Source organism: Ictidomys tridecemlineatus, chromosome 16, assembly GCF_052094955.1.
Source record: "Ictidomys tridecemlineatus isolate mIctTri1 chromosome 16, mIctTri1.hap1, whole genome shotgun sequence".
Taxonomy (NCBI): Eukaryota; Metazoa; Chordata; class Mammalia; order Rodentia; family Sciuridae; genus Ictidomys; species Ictidomys tridecemlineatus.
In genome coordinates, this window is record NC_135492.1 from 39,584,674 (window position 1) to 39,606,902 (window position 22,229).

Sequence of the window (22,229 nt, forward strand, 5' to 3'; positions counted from 1 at the left end):
TAAACTGCTGAGGCTGGCCTTGAACTTATGATCCTCCTGCCTCAGCCTCCCTTAGTAGCTAGAATTTCAGGTATGTGTACCATACCCACTGATTGATAGATTGAATGGTGCTGGAGATTAAACCCTGGCCTCATACTTGCTAGGCAAGTACTTGACCACTTTGCTATATCACCAGCCCAGCCAGAATTAGAAAACGTGTTACATGTTGACAAAAAATGTTCAAATTGGAAAATTTAGGTGGATGGGAACTTGACAGCCCTAGTTCATCTGTCCATTTAAGGTCCTTAAGGAGTGAAAAACACCTCCTAGCACTGTCCAGGGAGAGAATGAATGGGCTGCTGTCCATGCCAGATTGCCTGAACACAGGCAAGCTGACTTCTAGGAACAAGCAAAGCAGCGAGGGAGTTGCCAGTCGATTCTTGGGGGAGGAAAATCAGTGTGTGCGCCCGCGCTCTAAAGCAGGAGTAAACTTCCTCATGCCTGGATTCTGGTGAAAGCCAGTAGGGAGACATGTTTTTCTCTGGAGTGAACAGATTTATTCTGTGATGTAATACCTTCCAGAACTTTGCCAGCAGTGCCACTGGGTGCTCTGGTCATTGGGGCAGGGGGGACTTGGAGGATTCAGGAGGCCACTATCAGGATTGGGAGGCCTGCTGTCTCCTTGGCCAACTTGACCTTTGATTGAGGCCACAGCTGGAACCTCTGTGACCCAGTGTATACTTGATTATTTCTGAAAAGGTAGCATTTCCAAAGGACACAGATCATGAGTAACGTCTGACTCCCTGGTGACTCCTGTGTCGGGATTCTCTTAGTGCTTTACACGTGTCAACTCATTCATTCCCTCCAACAGGGAAGCTCATTCCTATATGGCCCCCATTTTACATTTGAGGGTGCTGTAGCTCCTGTAAGTGCCAAGCTGTGATTTGAATTCAGAGGGTCTGATCCCAGAACCCTTGCTCCCAACCCTCCACTGTTCTGTGAAGGGTCCGTGCTCGGTCATTGCTGGGACAGTTCTCCTCATGGTCCTGCTGGCTCGCCTCCCCCCAGGGTTCCCACAGGCCTCCATCCTGGCTTATCTGAGGTCTTCCCTGCCAGCCCAATATTGCCTGTTGTTTTTCCCTGCCCCCCCCCTTTTTTATTCCACAGCATTTTCCACAGTCTGACACACTATACACTTTATTTATTGGTTGGTTTAATTTATCTTTGGGAGGAAAGGAATTTTGGTCTTTGTTGTTTCCAGGATTTGGGGAGGTTGGTGCTGGGGATTGAACCCAGGGTCTCACTTTATACCTCTCTAAAGTAGAAAAAAGAAAAATGATTCAGATTTATATGAGTACTTCAGCAGTTTATTCTTACCTCATCCTCTTCTGTGTGTGAGTTGGTGCAGTACAGTGTCTTTCCTGCAGCTATGGAGATATTTTTGAGAATGCCTTTTGAGTAATGCATTAGGCTGGCTCTTAGAAAAACTACCTTACGTTTCTTTTATTTTTTGGTTTATTAGCAGTACTGGGGATTAAATTACCAGGTGTTCTACCACTGAGTTTATATTCCCAGCCCTTGCTTTCTTTTTTTATTTTGACCCAGGGTCTCACTAAGTTGCCCAGGCTGGACTCAGACTTGACATCCTCCTGCCTCAGGCTCCCAAGTACCTGGGTTTAGAGGAATGTGTCATTGCATGTGGCTTTCTTTAGTCATTTTTTAAAATACAAAGTACTTATTTTATCCTATTTCAAAAGAATGAAGTTAGATCCCTAACTCATACAAAATTACTCAAAATGAATCTTAGATAGAAGAGTTAAATGTAAGAGATAAAACTCTTAAAAGAGTGACTTTAGATTAGAAAGATGATTTCTTATATATATACACCAAAATGTATACCAAAAGCAGAAACAATAAAAGAAAAAAAAATAAGAAAGCAACTAACAAAGTAGGAAAAAATGTTTATAAACATATTTGACAAGGAACTACTATCAAAATATATAAAGAATTCTTTTTTTTTTTTAAAGAGAGAATTTTTTTTTAATATTTACTTTTTTAGTTTTCAGTGGACACAACATCTTTATTTTTATGTGGTGCTGAGGATCGAACCTAGAGCCCCGCACATGCCAGGCAAGCGCGCTACCGCTTGAGCCTCATCCCCAGCCCCTATATAAAGAATTCTAACAATTACAATAAAAATAACCCAAGTTAAAAACAGGAGAGGATTTGAATAGGCATTTTTGTCAAACAGAATATATAAATAGACAATAAGCACATGAAAAGATGCTCAACGTTATTTGTATTAGGGACGTGCCTGTCAAAGCCACATAGACACCACTTCAGAACAAGATAACTGTGGTATCAGGACAGACACACCAGGCGCACGAAGTGGTGCACACCTGTAATCTCATAGACTAGGCAGGCCGAGGCAGGACGATCGCAAATTCTCAGTAACTTAATGATACCCTGCCTCAAAATAAAAAATTAAAAGAGCTGAGGATTTAGTTCCATGGTAGAATGCTTGTCTATCATGTTTAAGGCCGTGGGTTCAGTCCTTAGAACTGCAAAAAGAAACTATCTAGTTTGGGCTACAGTCCTTGAACTACCACATAAAATCCTGCACTGAACAAATTGTGTCATTTGCTGCCTGAGGTAGGGCCTAGATCATTGTTATCTCCAGTGTCTAACACAGCTCTTGGGGCTTAGTAGCCACCCAGATGTTCAGTGAACTGAAATAACAGCAATATTGTGACTAATTTTTAAAAAGGAAAAGTTAACCAATAATTTTTATCTTAGATGCAGGGCTTCCTCTCTCTTCTATCCTTTGCCTATCCTGTTTGTTTCTTTTTTGGTTTTGGTACCAGGGATTAAACCCCGGACCCAGAGGCTCTTTACCACTGAGCTAGCTACATCTCCAGCCCTTTTCGTTTTTTATTTGGGGATGGTGTCTCACATAGTTACCCAAGTTGGCCCCAAACTTGGAGTCCTCCTATCTCAGCCTCCTAAATTACTGGGATTACAGGTGTGCATCACGGTGCCAGTTTGCCCATCCTGTGTACAAATCTTACTATCAGCAGTATCTGCTTTACTACTTAACAAAACATTCTCTAATACATTAGCTCTGTAAATCTGAAAGCAACTGTGAGGTGGTGGAATTAGTAGGATTGTAAAGCCATTTGACAGAGAAGGAAATTGGCTCAGAAAAGCTAAATAACTTGACTCAAATCACCCTGGGACATTGCCAACCTTGGAAGAATCTTTCTCTGGTGCTGTGCACCCCTCTCCCACCCTCAAGTTCATAATTAGGCCCCTGGCTGCTGGTTGCATGCCTGGATCACAGAGCTATAGATGGTTTGCAAATCTCTGAGCATCAAATCCAAAGAGAGATTATTCTTTTGTTTGCCCTATTGCATTATTCTGGCAGTTCTCTGGGTAGAACATTCAAGAGTTAAAACCAGCAATAAAGATAAAATAAAAGCTAAGAGTCAGTTTTTCTCAATCTGTTGCAAACAGATCTCCAAAGATAAGAAAATTGATTCTTATGATCAGATGCTGGTTCACACTGTGCCCATGATTTTATTCACTTTGTTCTGAAGAAACAAGTAATCAGCCCGTTTACCTACCATCCCCTGTGGCTGGGCTTGGGGTTTTGCTGTGCGGCAGTTGGAGAAATTCAATTCACCAGACATTTATCCATGTGCCTTCTCTGTGTCAGGCAGTGTAGGAGGGGCCAGGGTTGCAGAACTGAACGAGCCTAGTCCTTGTTCTCAGAGTCCAGGGTATTCTCTAGGTCCTATAGTCATGGCATGCAGTTGTTCTTTAGGGAGAGGATTTGAATTCATTTGCTTTTACATTTTAATCAATTGAATACATGTTGTTTTATATGATGGTTATAATTTTTAATGGTGTTACACTGTTCCTCCATGATAGGATATGGATTTACCATCATAGCTTATCCATCTACTATCTAAACTCTAAGAACTTTGTGTGTGTGGAAAGTATAGAAAGAGAAGGATTAACATGGATATTTAGGACTCAGCGGTGGTGCAAAGTAATCTTTCATTTCAGGGGCAGCCCTGTGAAATTTAGAGTTTGATGACATTTCATCCCTTCAAAGATTAATAGGAGTTTTCAATAAAAGCATCAGGGTTTGCACATTTGGAAGTTAACCCAGCCACATCTCCATTCACATTTGTCATCACACCTGTATGTCTTGTGAATTTATTTTTAAATGTTAGAAGTAATACATCAGCATTATAGAAGTGAGGAAAAATGGCAGAGGAAATGGTTGCCTAAAATGTTAACTACTCTGATACTGAGAGACACTTGGACCTTGGGCACCTTATCTCTGAACCTTAATCTCCTCATCTGTAAAACTGGAATCATTTCAACTTTATGAAGCTTTGCTAAGGCTAAGAGATAGCACAGAACATATATCCAGAACCCAGAATAAGTGTATATTTTATTAGAGCAAAAATAACTTCTTTTGTGTGCATGGTGCTGAGGATGGACCCACATCTGTGCATGCGAGGCAGGCCCCCTGCCACTGAGCTTCCCTGTAACCCCCCATCTTTATAAGATCCCTTTGTCTAGTTTTTCATGGTTTTTCTTTTTTGCAGTTTTTTTTTGTTGTACTTCTGAACCCTCATTATATACAACCCACATTATTATACGACCATTTTCCATGTTGCTATATATGATGGCTGTAATTTTTAATGGTGGTACACTGTTGCTCCGTGATAGGATATGGATTTACCATCATAGCTTATCCATTTACCCTATTGTGCATTTGGCTTGCTTCCAGTGCAAATAACACTTCAACGAACAGGGTTTCTGTTGTTCTTGTGGTGCTGGAGAGCAAACCCAGGGTCTTACCCATGTCAGACAAGCACTCTACCCCTGAGCTATGTCCTCAGCCCATTTTTTTCAGGGGGAGGGGCTACCAGGGATTTAATTCAGGGTCACTTGACCACTGAGCCACATCCCCAGCCCTATTTTGAATTTTATTTAGAGACAGGGTCTCACTGAGTTGCTTAGCACCTCATGATTGCTGAGGCTGGCTTTGAACACCTGCCTCAGCCTCCCAAGCCACTGGGACTACAGGTGTGTGCCCCTGCGCCCAGCCTCAGCCAATTGTTGATATGTTCATACTTCCTGGGAAGTCTTAGGCAAGTACTTAATCTCTGTGGCGGTTGCCTTGTCTACTAACTGGAGAAGGAATGGTCTGTCGGAGAGGAGAGCTACATGGGTGAAATGGGGCAGCACAACAGCTGGGGGAGCAGTGCCTGATGTGTACCAGATGTTTAGTAAACATTACCTCTTATTTCTCTAGGCTTGCTCACCAGCCATGGGGTTTCTTGATTCACTGCCCTCCAAGGATTTTGGCAGTTTCTGATGTCAACAGCAATATGTAAAAGGACCAGTTTCTCAACACCCTCATTAGCTGTGATCCTTGGTTTTAACTATGTACTCTCTGTCCCTTTAAAATAGGGTAGCAGCAGGTATACAGCACTTGCCTAGCAGGAGTGAGGCCCTGCTTTTCATCTCCCTCACTATAATCAATCAATCAGTCAAATTGGAACAAAATAACAAATTCATCCAAAGGTGGGCTGCATGTTATGGTGGGATCTCTTCTGCACCTTCACCTGAAGAGTCAATGCCTATGCCAAGGTCAAGTTCCTCAGGGTGTTTAGAATTCTGGTTTTCTGAAACCTATATCCCCAGCTGCATTCTACAAAATTATTGTGTAAGTTGGACCTTTGAAACTTAAAAAACCAGCGTATTTTATTTCTTACTGAAATGCAGCCTCTCTGGATAAATTATAAAGAAGAGAGATTTATTTGAGGTCATGCTTCTGGTTCAAGGCCAAGAGACCACATCTGGTGGTGACCCTGCTGGCAGAGTCCCACATGGTGCAGGGCATCACATAGTGATTGGAAACTTACATATGTCTGTCTTCTGGGAGGCTGCTGGTGTTCAGTCCCGGGGCCTCCACCCTGACCAACCTATCTAATCCTCATTAATCTCTAAAAGGCCCCACCTCTAAGCCCCAGAGTCAAGTTTCTTCCCTTTTAATACCTCCCCAAAGACATTAAACTCCAACATGAGTTTCAGAGGGGACAAATCCTATTCAGACCATTGGCAGACCTCTTAATATTTTTATTTTTCCTTAAATTAGACACCAGTTGGCTCTAGAAAAATCCATGTGGCAGGCAGAGGTCTCTGAATTCTCCCATCTAGAGACAGTAAATTGGCAAGGATAACCAGTGTGCCCTGGTTTGACAGTTAATACTTGTTCTGGTGTAATTGTCTGTAGTGCTCTCTTCATCCTCTAAAATGACCTAGTTTGGATAACAAATTATACCATCCTCCTAGTCCCAGGGGCTTCTCAGAAGCTGGGGTATCTGCCCTTACTTGCCACCTCCCTGGCACTTAGCTCTCTGTCCAAGAAAGGTTTCAGCCATATTTTTTCTCACTGTGCTTAACCTGGGAGAGTCCAGTTTCCTTTTTTTTTTTCTTTCTCTCTCTCTCTCTCTCTCTCTCTCTCTCTTTTTTGTTCTGGGAATTGAACCTCAGGGCCTCACAATTGCTAAGCACACACTACCGCTGAGCTGCACCCCAACTCCTACCAGCCTCTTTTGAATTCACTTCGCCCACTGGGTATTCACTCAAACATTCTGTTTTCCTCCGAGTCTCACTGATGATTGTCAGTAAGTAGCAGAGGCAGGCACTTTGCATTTTGTTTCAAAAGTTGCTCTTTGTGCTTGTTATTGATGTTTCAGCTCATTTCATGTCACAGGCAAACATAACCCTCATTTCTCACCACTTGCAACTTTTCAGATTATATCTGCCTTTAATTTCATCTTAAATATAAACCTCTTCTTATTGGGATTTTTAAGACTCACTGCTCTTGCCCTCATCAAATGCAATAAGGTTAATTACATTCATAAAGCTCCCCAGAAGCCCCCATGCAAACAGATCTACAATGAGTGAGCAATGACAAGGACAAATCTCAAGTGCTAATACACAGCTCCTGTCTCCATGAATGGCCACAGGCATAGCGTTGCTTTTAAGATAAAGGATTATAAGTACAGAATCTTCTGCATTAGGAAAAAAAAAAAAAGAAACTAGCTTCTCCCTGATGATTACCTTGTGTACTTAGGTAACTATGTTTTCACTAGTCTATAGGGCTTTGTGATTTGAGAAGCTCTAAATAAGTACCTGTCTTCCTTGGATAAGTTGTTCACAGTTTTAAGGAAGCAAAGTGTCTGGGTGAGAGGGCTACAGTTCTACATGCAAATGGGGATTCTAAATGGGAGTTTATTTTTCTGTCTGTTTTAACTAGGTGACTTTCGGATGGTGATTGGAGAGGATAAGACAAAAGTGTTGAACATTGTACTGCCCAACATGGCCCATTTCCGAGAGCTATACAGCAGCATTCTACAGGAGAATCCCCAAGTGGTGTATAAAACCCAGCAAGGCAGACTGGAGGTAAACCGTAGGTGGGAAATAACTTCCATCGCTCCTAAGGCAACAGCTACATGAGGTACTGGGAATTGAACTGAAAAGACAACTTTAAGGAACAGGAATTATTATTATTTTTGGTACTGGGCTACCATTGACCTTGTGATGCTCCTGCCCCAGCCCTCTGAGTTGCTGAATTGTAGTTATCCACCACTGTGTGGCAGGAATTCTTTTTAAAACAAGAAAAGAACAGATAATGTGAAATGCCAGAACAATCATTGCTCATTTTAACGGATTTTGCCATGCTTGCTTCAAGTTAAAGTATTTTTGTTTTCTGCTTTTTAAATTTTTTACTTTTATCAAAATATCTGCTCCTGGTTTAAAAGCCAAGTGGTACCTTGAGGTTTGTAACAAAAAATAGCAGTTCCCTGCTCTGCCCTTCCCTGTTTTCTCTACCTACTCCAGAGGCAGCTTCTTCAGCTTTGTAGCTGATTCCTGTGATATTTACCACCCCCTTCTAAATAATAGGATTTGACTTCTTTCTTGACTGTTTTCAGCTTTATACTTTATTTTTGCCATCCTACTGTGAGAACGAGGATTTTTTTTCACTCTTACACTACTCCATCAACACACACACGTATTTTTCTCCTGTTTCACTCTTACTTTTCCCCTCTTACCTCACCCCCTCATGTTCCATTATAATTATTTTATAACTATTCATTAAGTTAATATTCAGCATTTACTTCATTATGACAATCCCCCCATGCTGGGGATGGAACCCAAAATGTTGCACATTCTAGGCAAGTGCCCTACCACTGAGCACCACCCCCAGGGCTCTGACAGCTTCTCTTTTATTGCTGAGATACAGTATTATGAAATTCCCTTTCCTGTACAACTTGTTTCTCCTGGAGTTAATTGCCTCCCCCCTCCCGCTTGCTTGGTTTATTTGGTAGAGTGCTTGTGCTTGCCTAGCATGGGGAAGGCCCTAGGTTCAATCCCACCACAGGAAAAAAAAAAAAAAAAAATCCTCCACCTCTCAGAGATCTATAAAACTCATCTACTTATATCAAATACATTGAGTGTTTTCTCCCCGGCCCCTTGAGGACATTCTTCCGTGAGGCCCTTGTTCTGTCCCTTCCTAGGCTACTTGTTTTCTAGGATTAGGGACCTAACTTCTTTTTGTTATCACCCTGAGAATTTCCCTTGTTAGTCTGTCCTTTGCTATTCTGTCTTCTGGATCTTGTGTCTTCCTCCTTCATAATTCTGGTGAAGCATGTCTGTTAATTCCTTCTTCACATAGATTGTGAGAGTGGCAAGTGTTTGAGATCAGATACCTCTGATAAATCTCTCTCACTGATGGATCATTCAATCAGTAATAGACTAGATATCAAATTCTAGGGTAGAAATCATTTTCCCTCAGAAGGTTAAGTCATAGCTCCGTTTCTTCTTTCAGTATTGCATTAAATATTTGGTGGTATTCAGATTGCCTATCCTTTGTATATGACCCCTTTTAATCTCTCTGACAGTGTTAATATATTTTCCTTTTTGCAGACTTTTGTTGTTGTTTATTTGTTTTGGTATTGGGGATTTAACCCAGGGGCTTTGAACCACTGAGCTATTTATTATTTTGAGGCAGGGACCTGCTAAATTGCTTAGGACCTCACATAGTTGCTAAGGCTGGCCTGGAGCTTGCGATCCCCCTGCCTCAGCCTCCCAAGTCACTGGGATTATAGGCATGTGCCCCCACACCCAGCCACTATTTTTAACTTTTGTGATGACTTGCCTTTATTTTTGTACACGTCTGTTTTAAATTTATTATTTGAGCACTTGGTGGGCCTTTTATATCTGGAAAATTATGAAGTTTAGTTTTAGGAAATCTATTATTTCTGAAATAATGTCCTTATACCCACTTTCTTAGTTTATTCTTTTGGGAATCCCTGTTATTTGTAGAACTCCTGCTTTGATTTTTTTTTTTCCTTTCTTTCCTGTTTCCTCAGGTTTTTCTGTTCAGCTTTCTGGAAGAATCTTTCAAGATTGATTGTTTAACTTTTCTACTGAATTTTCGGGTCCCATTGAGATTCTTTTTTCTTGCTTTATTAATGCATCATCTCTTCCTCAATTCTTTAATGATCTTTGTCATAATTTTGAAGTTTTTTTCTTGCTCCCTTTATTTGTCTTTCTTAGTTCCTTTCATTCGCTCATCTATTGTATTAGAGGTCTTCCTCAAATATCTGGATGCTTTTTCTGGCCTCTTTTTAAAAAGTGAGGCACTAAAATGCAGACTGAGAGTTCCTTGTGACAGATAGGGTATACCAGCTGATGGGCTTCATATAGAATCATGTTCCAAGTACTTGGCTATTTTATTAGAGGACCCCAAATGTCAGTGTCTGTAGAATTTCTTCAGAGAGACATCTAGAGGACTGTGAAGGGTTATATTTCTACATGCCAACTTTTCTAAAAACTGAGCAAAAGAAAAGGATTGGAATTTCCTTTAGTACAAAGCTAAGCTTATTCAAACTCCCTGTGATCTGCAGAAGCAGATGTATGATCTAGTTTTCAGTTGGTTTTGTGTCCAAGGTATTTATAAAATAAATAAAAATTTGTTTTAGTTGCAGTTGGACACTATATCTTTATTTTATTTTTGTGTGGTGCTGAGGATCGAACCCAGCACCCTGCACGTGCTAGACGAGCACCCTACTGCTGAGCCACAACCCCATCCCAAAAAGGAAATATCTTTTTAAAATATAAATAAATAAATAAAATAAAAAGGTATTGTGTCCAACTACAACTAAAAAATAAATATAAAAAAAATCTTGGCAAGGGATGCTAAGGGATCTGTATGTGCAACCCTACCTCCTACTGATCAGGGACATTTATTCCTGTTGATATGTAAGTACCTCATTTCCTGGACTTTCAGCACGGAATTCTAAAGTGATCCATCAAAGTCCTAACTTTAAGTTAGTGAGATATTTGCTGTGTCTTGGGAGAAGCCATCCTCCTCTAAGAACTGGGACCTTTAAATCCACAGATCTAGAGTTTTAAGATGAGACATACTAATTCCCAGGTGGTCATTGGAGGTGATGCTAAGCAGGTCACTCGGTTCCCAGACCTATGTCTCTGTCAATTGGAATGGTATGATGCAGTGGTCATTAATTTAGGACATCTACTACACCATCCCCACAGGGTATCATTGCCAAGCTGGTGCCTTAGCTGTTCCTTGGTATCTGTCATAGACCTTTTCATGCGACCTGCTAAAATTTTAAGCCAGAAAATTATTTGTTGTGTGGGGCAAAAATTGTCCCCCTTTGAGAACCATTGTTCCACTAGGTGGTAGTACAGTGGAGCCGTGATCCATTGCCCATTGCTGTCCCTCCACTCCTCCTTTTCTCTAAAGTGAGCCCCATGATTTCTGTCACAGTACACCATGTTGATGAATCTGAGCCCCATGCAGTGGACTAGCTAGATTCTGTGGACAGGAAAGGTAAAGCTGTCATCCTCGCCTCTCTCTTGGTATTGGGTCTGAACATTGTTCTCTGTTCTGCCTCTAGAACCTAAGGAGGCCCAGCACATCACTGTGCTTCTGTCTTAATGGTGAGAGACATGAGATGCCATAAATTAATCTCTTCTCTAGAGAAGATGTCCCAGCATTTAGGGATCAAGACTACTTGACCTGCCAGGCACGGTGACACATACCTGTAATCCCAGTGGTTTACACAGCTGAGGCAGGAGGATGGTGAGTTCAAAGCCAGCCTCAGGAAATTAGTGAGGCCCTATCTCTAAATAAAATATAAAAAGGGCTGGAGATGTGGCTCTGGGTTAAGTGCCCCTGGGTTCAATTCCCAATACCAAAAAGAAAAAAAAGATTATTTGACCTCTAAAAATCTCACCTAGGTGGTAGGCTCTGGGAATCTTCATCAGTATCTCAGATCCTCTGGAATGAATCTATCTGCCAAGGCCTCCGGTGTACCTGTTCCTTATAGCTCACCAGGTGACACGTTATGTCAGTGATCTAGATCAACATGGTGATATACCGAATGTCTAAATAAACTAGCTTCCTTCAAGTATAACAGAGGGGGGGGATTTCTAGCTGTGAGGCAAACCATAAAGTGTACTGTTTTCTGTCCCATGAGGGAGAGCTGATTCTGATCCTCTGACCTAATTGAGATGGAGAAAAGTGCGCTCATTCACTATGTCTGTGATCCCAAAGGCATTCCCATAGTTTTATTGATCTACTTTTAGAAGATTTACCACATCTGGCACAGCAGATGTTGTTGGGGTTCCTACTTGCTTGAGTTTGTAACAGAGTCTGCTGAAACCCACCAGGCTCTATTTGGTTTTATAAGGGCCACACTTTTTTTTTTTTTAAAGAGATAGTGAGAGAGGGGAGAGAGGGAGAGAGAGAGAGAGAAAGAGAGAATTTTTAATATTTATTTTTTAGTTCTCGGCAGACACAACATCTTTGTTGGTATGTGGTGCTGAGGATCGAACCCGGGCCGCATGCATGCTAGGCGATCGCGCTACCGCTTGAGCCACATCCCCAGCCCCTATAAGGGCCACACTTAATGGGGATATAATGGTGGTCCATCAATCCTTGTGTTTGTCAGGATTCTCCAGAGAAACAGAACCAACAGAGAGAGAGAGAGAGAGAGAGCGAGAGAGAGAGAGAGAGAGAGAGAGAGAGAGAGAGAGAGAATGAATGAATGTGTGTGTGTGTGTGTGTGTGTGTGTGTGTGTAGAGAGAGAGAGAGAGAGAGAGAGAGAGAGAGAGAGAGAGAGAGAGAGAGAGATTGATTTTAAGAGATTGGCTCATGAGTTGTGGGATCCAGTGATTTCTTTTTTTCATTACTGGGAATTGAACCCAGGGATGCTCTGCCCCTTAGCTACATCCCCAGCCCTTGTTATTTTATTTTGAGACAGGGTCTCCTGACATTGTTGATGGCTGGCCTCAGCCTCTCAAGTCACCAGAATTATAGGCATATGCTACCGTGCCTGATGAGGTCTGGCAAGTTTTGAGTTTTGAGACCCAGGGAGGAGTCAGCCTTGCAGCCTTGAGTCTAGAAGCAGAATTCCTGGGGTTGGGAGAGAGACTTTAGCCTTTTCTCTTAAGTTCTTCAACTGATTGGATGAGGACTATCCATAATCACAGAGGGTAATCAACTCTACTCAAAGTTGACTGATTTAAATGTTATTTGCATCTTAAAAATACCTTCCACTCAACATCTACACTGGTGTTGAACTCAGCAGCTGAACGCTACAGCCCAGCCCAAGGAAACACAAAATTAGCCACCACATCCTAGAGGGCTGCAGCTGGTACTAATCACTACCATCTCTCCCAGGGTGATGTTTTATTTTTTCTTTACTCTTTTGGCCAACAGAAAGAGTGTCAACTTCACAGACTTCCACTTGGTCTTCTGCTCCATAGCAGCTCCAGAATTCCATCTTGGAGTCTGCCTGCGAGGACCACCCCTGGCACCAGTTGTGTAAGGTCCAGATTGGGTAGATTTGCTAAAAAAGGCTTCTGGTCCTGCGGTGGTGCTTGGGAGCCAGAGGGCCCCTCAGAGTTGTCCCAACTTGACCCAGAGGCTAGGCTTTGTACTCTGGCATTGTCCAGTTATTGGATACAGGCAACTCCCTTTGGCTGGAGACAGTTCTAAGAAGGACTCCGGGAGGGGGACTTGGCTGACTTTCCCAGTACCTTGGTCCACCTCAGATCTGGGTGGTGGGCCACAGTGTCTACCATCACAGGACTCTGTCTGCTTTTTTTTAAATATGAGTTTTATTGATGTATTTTTTATGTAACATAAAATTGAATCCAGAGGCACTGTACCACTGAGCCATACCCACCACCCTTTTTTATTTTTTTATTCTGAGACAGGGTCTTGCTAAGTTGTCCAGGATGGCCTAGAACTTGAGATCTTCCTGCCTTAGCCTCCTGAGTCACTGGGATTATAGTTGTACACAATTCATTGGCCTTTATTATATTCACAGAGTTATGCAGCCATCACCACAGTCTAATTTTAGGACATTTCCATCACTCTGTACAGAAACCCATACCCATTAGTAATCCCCAGCTTTCATCTCCCCCAGGCAACCATTAATCTACTTTCTGTCTCTATGGATTGGCCTACTCTTCATATAATGGACACTTCATATAAATGGAATCATACAATATGTAGCCTTTTTTATATCTACTTTTAAAATGTATTTTGACTTTCACAATTTAACTGCTTTCACTTTCACACTTTAATGAGAATCTAAAAATAAAAATAATCATTTTACTAATTTACTTGAACATGTCACCTAGTAATTTTTCTTTAAATACGATTTCAAATAAAAATTCCAGTGCATTCTTTTCCTCAAGAGAAAGCATTGGCAAACACTATTTTCTAATTCCTCATATTACTCAAGCCATTTTGGCATTTCTAAAATTCCTAGAATCTATATTTCATTGCCAAAGCATAACTTAAATATAATATCCTTTTGACCTATTTCAATACATGGCTCCAAAACAAGAATCTATAAAAATCATTTATAGGATATTCTACAGAAATATGAACATTTTTTTTGTCATCTGTATAGCCAATGATACATAAAGGTGGAACCTATGAATGTAGAACAATCCTAGTAATAAATATGAGGTATTTAGATTTTGTAAAAAACACCTGTGTATCTTTAATGGAGCCACTAATGGTATTTCCTTCTTCTTTGCATATATTTTTTTTAAACAACTAGAAAATTCAGGCATTTAATATATGTAGACTTAATAAATATTTGTTGGGTTAGGGTTGTAGCTCAGTGGTAGAGCACTTGCCTTACATGCTCGGAGTCTCCTTCTAGGACCGCCGCTGGCACCAGTTGTGTAAAGTCCAGATTGGGCAGATTTGCTAAAAAATCTCATGGGTTCAATCCTCAGCATCACATAAAAATAAATAAAAGATATTGTGTCCATCTACAACTAAAAAAAATATTTTTTAAAAGTAAAATAAATGTTTGTTGAATGAAAAATATAATAGAATGAGTGAATTTTAATTATTAAGAAAATTGATCAAAGTTAGGAAACCTGAATCTAAAATTTCATACATTTATTTGTCCAGGTTTTTTGTTTTTTAACTATTCTCTTAAATAAGTTAAGGCCCAAACATTTTTTAAAAGAATATAACAGAAATTCCTACTTAGAAAATAATGTGGTGGGGGCTGCATTTTGAGGCTTAGTGATAGAGCGCTCGCCTGGCATGTGTGAGGCACTGGGTTCGATCCCTCAGCACTATATTAAATAAAGGTATTGTGTCCATCTACAAGTGAATATATATATATATATTTTTTTTTTTTAAATAAAATTACATGCTGTGCTGCTTGCGGCAGCATTGCTGATTCTCCTCTTGACAGGCAAGCAGTGTTTACATGTAGACTTTTTAAAAATGTGATTCCATGAAGCACAGTAAAGTGTAATGGTGAAGCTGGTCTGGTCACAGTCCTGTGACTACCTTTTGATTCAGTGGTTTCCAGGAAGAGTCTAATGCAGAGTTTTGTATGTTTTATTCATGTATCTTTCACAGTGTACTTTAGAACTCATTAGGAATAGAGCCACTCACATTGCTGAGTCTTATTTAGCAAGTGACAACAGCTAAGTTATATTGATTCATTCCCTCATTCATCCAATATATTTTGAGTACCTACTATGTGCCAGTGGATGAAAAGTGAATATTAGTCTTCCTCATCAGTATATTCCTGCAATTTGTGAAGTCCAATGTAGTATGTAAAAGGCTGTAAGGACAAGAAGCACAAATTCACATGTTTCCCTCTATTACTGAATGTGTGATCCAGTGATGTTAACTCAAGGCTGCATTTAACATGGGAAGATGATCTAAGTGCCCTGGTTTTATAGGTATTTGTTACCTGTAGCCCACCTTTTGTAACCACTAGAGACAAATAGAAATTTTAACTGGAAGTCAGAAACTCATCCTTAAAAGAGGCTTCTCTTCTTTTCTTTTGTCAAAATGGAATATTATAGGAAAAGAATTATCCTTTTTGAAGGAACTTGGTACTCTAAACATGAAGACATTGAGTTTAAGAAAGAAGAGAGTTTCCCTAACATGCTGCCTAGGTTAGGTGTGGGTGCTTATTGTTTGTGTGATTTGATTTGATTTTACTTTATTTTTAACAGAAGAAAAAAACACATTTAATTACATATGTATGCATGGGAGCCCCACATAATATGAGATCCCTGCTTTTGTTATTTTAAATAGAAGCCATGTGTCTCTGAATATTTATAGAATTCAAAGCACTTCCATAGACATCATCTCTCTCTTTCTCCCCCCCTCAGATAGATAAAAGCCCAGAAGGACAATTCACTCAGCTGATGACATTGCCCAAAACCTTACAGCAACGAATAAATCACATTATGGATCCTCCAGGAAGAAACAGAGATGTAGAAGAAACTTTACTCCAACTTGCTCATGATCCTGACTGCGGTGATGTGGTGCGGCTGGGTATGTTTGTGTTTGAGGCGAGGAAGTGCTAGCTACAGTTAAAGCAGGCTTTGTGTGCAGTGGAGAGGTATTATTTCTTCCTTCTTCCCCAGGAGATTGAGAGAGAGATTGCCTCAGGGAAGAAGAAAAGCTCCAACACTTTGGGGTTTTTCCCAATCTACATTTTCTTTTCCTTTTTTTTTTTTTTTTAAAGACAGAGAGAGGGAGAGAGAGAGAGAGAACTTTTTAATATTTATTTTTTAGTCCTCGGTAGACACAACATCTTTGTTTGTATATGGTGCTGAGGATCGAACCCAGGCCGCACGCATGCCAGGTGAGCGTGCTACCACTTGAGCCACATCCCCAGCCCCCAATCTACATTTTCATTGGCTTGAAATAAGGTGGTGGAAATCCTTTTTTCAGATTTCTATATCCCAAATCACTGTCAAAGGGAGAAGACGCACTGCTTTTCGTTCCAAGAGCATAACTTCTAGAAGTTGTTTAAAAGATGGGCCTGTGTTCTCCATGGTGGTCTAAGAAGGAAGGAGACTGGTGACATTTTTAATGTTTTCATAATATCACACCAGCTGGGACACAGCTCTCCCCAGCCACTAGATGTGTCTCAGTCTGTGTTCAGCAGGTTCCTTCTGGCATGGCCCACATTTCATAGCATCATCCCCAGGGCCTCCCCAAATGTCAGAAAAAATCGGAAACTTCAGAGATCCACTTCCCCAGAGGTGGTAAAGGTAATTTACGAGGTCAGCCAGTAAAGAAATAATTACAAATTGAGAATGTCTCTCAAATGAGTGCCTTCTCCTCTTATCATTTATTAAGCTTTTAGTGAGCCCCTCCCAGGTGCAGGCCTCCCTGCTAGATGTAATTCTCAATCACAGTGCTGAACACTGCTGTCCTGGGTGGCTTCTCGCTCTCCAGCAGGACCTGCCCAGGTTTTCAGAGCACACATTTTTATGTTCCCTGCTGAAAAGTTCTGAGGCCCATTGTTGTTGTTTGTTTTAACGTGTCCTAGTAACAGTCTGACCTCTGCTGCTGCTTTGAAGGGATGGAAGACTTGTACTGTGGCTCCTCACTTGAATACATGTGTTTTCATGATGGAGATTTTTCTCCTAGATTTAAAAAAAACAAAAACCACACACACACACACAAAAAAAAAACTTGGGGTTTTTTTTGTTTGTTTGTTTTATTTTGATCTTTTCACATTTTGGAATTGAAAACCAAAAACCTTATGTGGACTGAAATTCCTAAAATGGCCTTTGAGGGTTCCCTGCTCTCTATTTCTTGTTTTAAGGTGAGCTGGCCTGGGCCCAGAGCAGTTCAGTCATTTTTCCGAGCTCACAGAGCTGGGCGGTGCCAGAGCTGGCCCCTCCAGGGTCCTGACCCTCAGTCCTGATGCCCTTTTCACTGCCACTCTGTGGCAGCAGAAGAGCTGGATTTGCTGCTTTTACTGGATAACTAGAAAGAATATTTAGTTTCAGGTTTTAAAACTGTTAAGATAACTAACATCTGTTTTCGGTTTTCTTGGTGTCCTGTTTGTTTTTTTCTCACAGGGCTTTCAGCAATCGTGAGACCTTCCAGTATAAGACAGAGTACCAAAGGCATTTTTACTGCTGGTAAGAACTTTAGGAAATCCATATGGCGGCGACTGGATTGTGGCTCCGTGGGCGACTGCTGGCCTAGCATGCATAAGACTGCAGACTTGATCCCCAGCACCCTACAGAAAAAGAAAGGAGAGAAAAGCCATAATTCACACACCAGCTGGGTTGAGTGGCCTTAGTGCTCCTGGTTAAAACCAAAATACGACTAACTTTCCCTGAGTATTGGTGAAAGGCTGAACTCTGAGTGTCACACACTGAGATGTTTAGTAACATAAAAACAGGCCCAGGAGCAGTATCATCTGGTAGCCCAAAAAAGCCACACCAGTTGAGGTGCTGTCAAATGTTTCGACAGCTCCTTCCTGGCAGGGCTTCTTTCCTTATGATTTTATATTTATCACAGTTCCACATACAGAACATTGTAAAACAGCAGTCCCCTGCACTCCTGCCCCTTCTTCCCCCACTTCAGAGATAATTCCAGGTCTCTAGAGTTATTTTTGGTTTTATTACCATTTCTGAGAATAATGAGTTTCTCTTGCTCCTTCAGTGTTTATCTTCAGGTCCAATCTGTTGGTGTCTCACTATGGGGGATCAGAATTCGACTCCTGCATCCACCCTCACCATGCTTATTCTCTGGTTGTCTCCATCCTAAAATATTTGTAATTTCACCAAGTCAGCATTTAGCATTTAACTTTTTTTTCATGGGGGTGGGTACTAGGGATCATACCAAGGGGCTCTTTACCACTGAACCACATCCCCAACCCTTTTTATTTCTTACTTTGAGACAAGGTCTCACTGAGTTGCTTAGGGCATCCTTAAGTCACCCAGGCTGACCTCGACCTCATGATCCTCCTGCCTCAGCCTCCTGAGAGCGGGGATTACAGATGTGCCCCACCACACCCAGCTGGCATTTAACATTGTTATGAGCCACATGATATCTTTTCCTCCCCTGCAGTGGAGAGTGTCTCCACCTGTCCTTTTGTCTTTTGTGGGAATTCACTGTCACTGTGTCTTTCGCTTTATTAGTGTACGTACCCATTTTGATGAAGTGAAGCACATGATCCAGTGATTTCCTGAGAAAGGGTGCGTAGGATACAAAGTTGGGGGCTATGCATGGCTGAAAATTTCTTTATCTACCCTCACACACAATTAATACTTAAGTTGGATATCAATTAAAAATCATCTCTCTTTAGAATTAGAAATTCTAGTCTTTAGAATTCTGAGATCATTGCTGCCATATGTTCTCACTGCGAGATGCTGTTGAAGTGCAAAGCCATTGATTCTTAATCCTTGACGCATGCATGTTCTTTCTGGAAGACCATTAGGTCTTCATTTTTTTCCCAAGGCTTTTAAATCTCTCAGTGATGTGCTTTGATATAACTCTGTTTTTGTCTGTTTTATTGGGTAATCATTGTCCTTTCAGTTTGGAAACTTCAGAATATAAGAATACAAGAAAAAATTCTTTGATTCTTTCTATGATTTCCTCCCATCTGTTTTTATTCTCTTTCTAGAACTCCTTTTCTTCAGGTATTGGACTCCCAGACTAGTACTTGAATTTTCTTTTTTGCAGTCGTAGGGATTGAACCCAGGGGCACTCTACCACTGAGCCACATCCCCAGCCCTTTTTATTTATCTTTTTTTTTAGAGACAAGGCCTTGCTAAGTTGCTGAGGCTGGCCTGGAATTTGTGGTTCTCCTGCCTCAGCCTCACAAGCTGCTGAGGTCATAGATGTGCATCATTGTGCCCAGCAGAGTTTTCTTTCTTTTGTCTCCTGTGTGTTACCTCTTTGCTTTTTTGCTAATTTCTGGGGAGATTTTCTCAACTTTAGTTTCCAATCTTTCTGTTGAGTTTTTGTTCTGCCTTCTTGTTTGTGTGTGTGATGCTGGGATGGAACCTGGGCCTCCCACATGCCAGACAAACTCCTTACCACTGAGCCACATCCCCAGCCCTTCTCTTACATTTTTCACTTCCAGCTCTTTTTTTACTCTCTGAATGTTCCCTTTTATTGTTATTGTTGTTGTTTTTTATTTACATCCTGTTCTTGTGTTATGGCCTTAAACATTTGAACATATCCTTAGATATTGCCATGTTTTCCCTACAAAGTGACCATATTGATTCATAGTCCCACAAGCACTGTGTGAGAACTTGCTCTTCTCTCCCCATTCTTCCCAACGAACGATTGGCTTTCCTCCTTCATGTTGATCATCTCTCACGTGCTAGCTACTCTGGATATAGAAGCAAAAACAGCACTGTTCTGCCTTCCAGGAGCTCGAAATCTAGAGAATACAGATGTATTAATAGAAACTGGTAATCTTAGGTGCAAATAGGACTGAAGTAGCCCCAGAAAGAGAGTGATCTTTCCACCTGCACCTGCCCCTTGCATTTGTGATCTCCTGGGCATTGGTGTGGTCTTTCAGTGTCTTCCAGCCCAGCTGCCTGGGTGCCCATTCAACATTTGGGCCTCAGGACATAGCATCGCCCTCCTGAACTTCTAGAAAGATTTGAAGTAAGGATCTTCCTACCACTTGCGGGTGCAAAACTTTGCAATTCAAAGTAAGATAATCATTTAATCCATGTTCTTGCTGGTTTATCCTGGCAAGACTACAGGTGAGGTGCTTTTGTTTGCTTGAGTGATTCAGGCTGTTAATTAAGGCTTCGCATGATCGCCACTCCCTTGCCATGATCCTTCTCGAGGCTTGACGATTTGTTTTCTTGATCTTGGCTTTCTATTCTATAAGGAATATTAGAATTATTATTGTTACATTTTTAGTTGTGTTAATAATGTGGTTATGGGGTTTTTAAAGACCATTTTCTTCCAGAGATAACATACTAAAATATCTGTGGATGAAATATCACAGTGCCTGGCACTGGCCTCAAAATAAAGCATGATAAAGAGAAGTGAATAAGGAGTGAATGATACAAGATTAGTCTTGAGCCGATATGTTGTTATAGCGAGTGGGGAAATGTGGAGATCTGTCATACTATTCTGTGTGGTGTTTTTTGTTTGGAGTTTTTTGTTTCTTGGTGTATTTGTTTGGTACTGGGGATTGAACCCAGGAATGCTTACCCACTGAGCCATATCCCCAGCCCTTTTTATTTTTTTATTTTGAGACAGGGTCTTACTAAGTTGCTGAGGCTAGCCTCATACTTGAAATCCTCCTGCCTCAGCTTCCTGAGTTGCTGAGGTTACAGGCATGTGCCACCATTACAGGCTCTGGGTTTTTTTTTTTTTTCAATAAGCGTGATTTTTTTTCTCTAATAAAAGATTTTAAAAGTGCCATCATCATCATGATCTCTTATACCTCCAGCCTGGAATGAGACTGATCCAGCCTCTTTTGCTTATTCTTTCTCATTGCCAGCAGGGGGCAGTGGATTGCAGAGCCTGCAGCCCAGGTGTCCCGGGGGTGTGGACGCTGCTTCCCCTGAGCACTTATTTGCTTCTCTTTCACTTCTAAGGATGCCACATTGCACCGTGGAAGTAGAGCAACAGAGAGTATGTAACCTGGCTCTGAGGCTGCAGAAACTGGAGAATGGCGAGCACCTCTTCAAATTCTGTGGGTTTCCCTACGTAGTACTGTGGTTTCTGTTTATGGCAGTCATGGGCTGTGATGAGGTGCTGAGTGCAATGCCAGGGACAGGGACTTGTGAACCCTGGAGACTAGCGTTCACATCTTGACTTCTGTGACTTGAACCACTTGCTTAGTTTTTCTGATTTCTAATTTCACAGAAATAATTATGCCTGTCTTACTAGGTTGTGAAAATCTTAAGACGTTAAGGTAGTCCCCATCTTCCTTCCCTCGCAAGCCTCTACCCCTACAGGGGTAGAAAGGAAGATTTCCTCTAAGCTAGAATTCCACTAAGCCTGGGGAGACAGCTAACCAAAGGGGCTAAGCTTGGGGTTAGAAGACGTTAGTTTGAGGTTCTATTTTTTCGTTTCTTCATTGTTTACTCTTGGTATGTTAATGATCCTGTCTCCCATGAAACAGGGATACCAATACCCAACTCACAGGGAGTTCCGAGGCCTAAAAAGGCATCTAGGGTGCTATATAAATGTCACTCTTCCTAGAAAGAAATGGAAATCAGGTATCTGTAACCAGCTCAGAGGATTGTGCATCTAGTATATTCTGTTAGAGGACATGGTAGTGTATTCTCATATAGCTTGACACTCTCTCATAGTTCTTTTAAAATTTCCTGAACATTGGATACACCTATGTTCCAGTGTGAGAACAGAAATGCTTCCAAAGCTAAGCACTATTGTTTTTTTCCCCCTCTTTTTCCTGGGAGTTTCTTGTTTAGAAAATAATATCAACTTCTCCTAGACCAGGCTGTTAGTAGACTAGTGTCTTTCTCATCAAGGTTACAGGTCAGCAGCTGAAGCCAGCCAGCTCAATACTATAAAAGACTGTGGCCTCCTCATACCTGCCTCTCTGCCTGTCATGGTGGCAGCAGATGGTGTCACTTCTCAAGTTGGTGATGAAAAAATATAGGAAGAGAGGGAGAGGAGGGGTCAGACCCAACTCAGGTTCTGGCTTGGACGGTAGAGGCTGCTCTCTGAGCTGGAGGAGGCGCTGAGCCTGATTCTCAAAGTCTTGCTTTGTTTTCCATCTGGCTTTGGATAGTCAGACTAACTTCTGGGTCAGATACCTCTTTACCACTTCAGCTTCAAAAGATTCAAGTGAATTAACAAGGCAGGTTTGGTCTTGTTCCT

The 22,229-nt window shown here is 41.4% G+C and overlaps 1 protein-coding gene across 10 annotated transcripts in view; it reads left to right on the top strand.

The window, feature by feature from the left end:
• LOC110597420 (phosphatidate cytidylyltransferase, mitochondrial) overlaps positions 1-22,229 on the top strand; it is a 103,547-nt gene that overhangs the window by 75,415 nt on the left and 5,903 nt on the right. For 4 of the 10 annotated variants that reach the window (XM_078033462.1, XM_078033463.1, XM_078033466.1 and 1 more), the window contains 5 exons: positions 7,325-7,470; positions 15,767-15,932; positions 17,477-17,539; positions 20,881-20,914; positions 20,978-21,075. In XM_078033462.1, the coding sequence (XP_077889588.1) occupies positions 7,325-7,470; positions 15,767-15,932; positions 17,477-17,539; positions 20,881-20,914; positions 20,978-21,075 (507 nt within the window). Of the gene's footprint in view, positions 1-7,324; positions 7,526-15,766; positions 15,933-17,476; positions 17,540-18,547; positions 20,834-20,880; positions 20,915-20,977; positions 21,076-22,229 lie in introns of those variants that run through there. The other 6 variants (XM_078033465.1, XR_013431313.1, XM_078033464.1 and 3 more) reach the window with 6 other exon arrangements.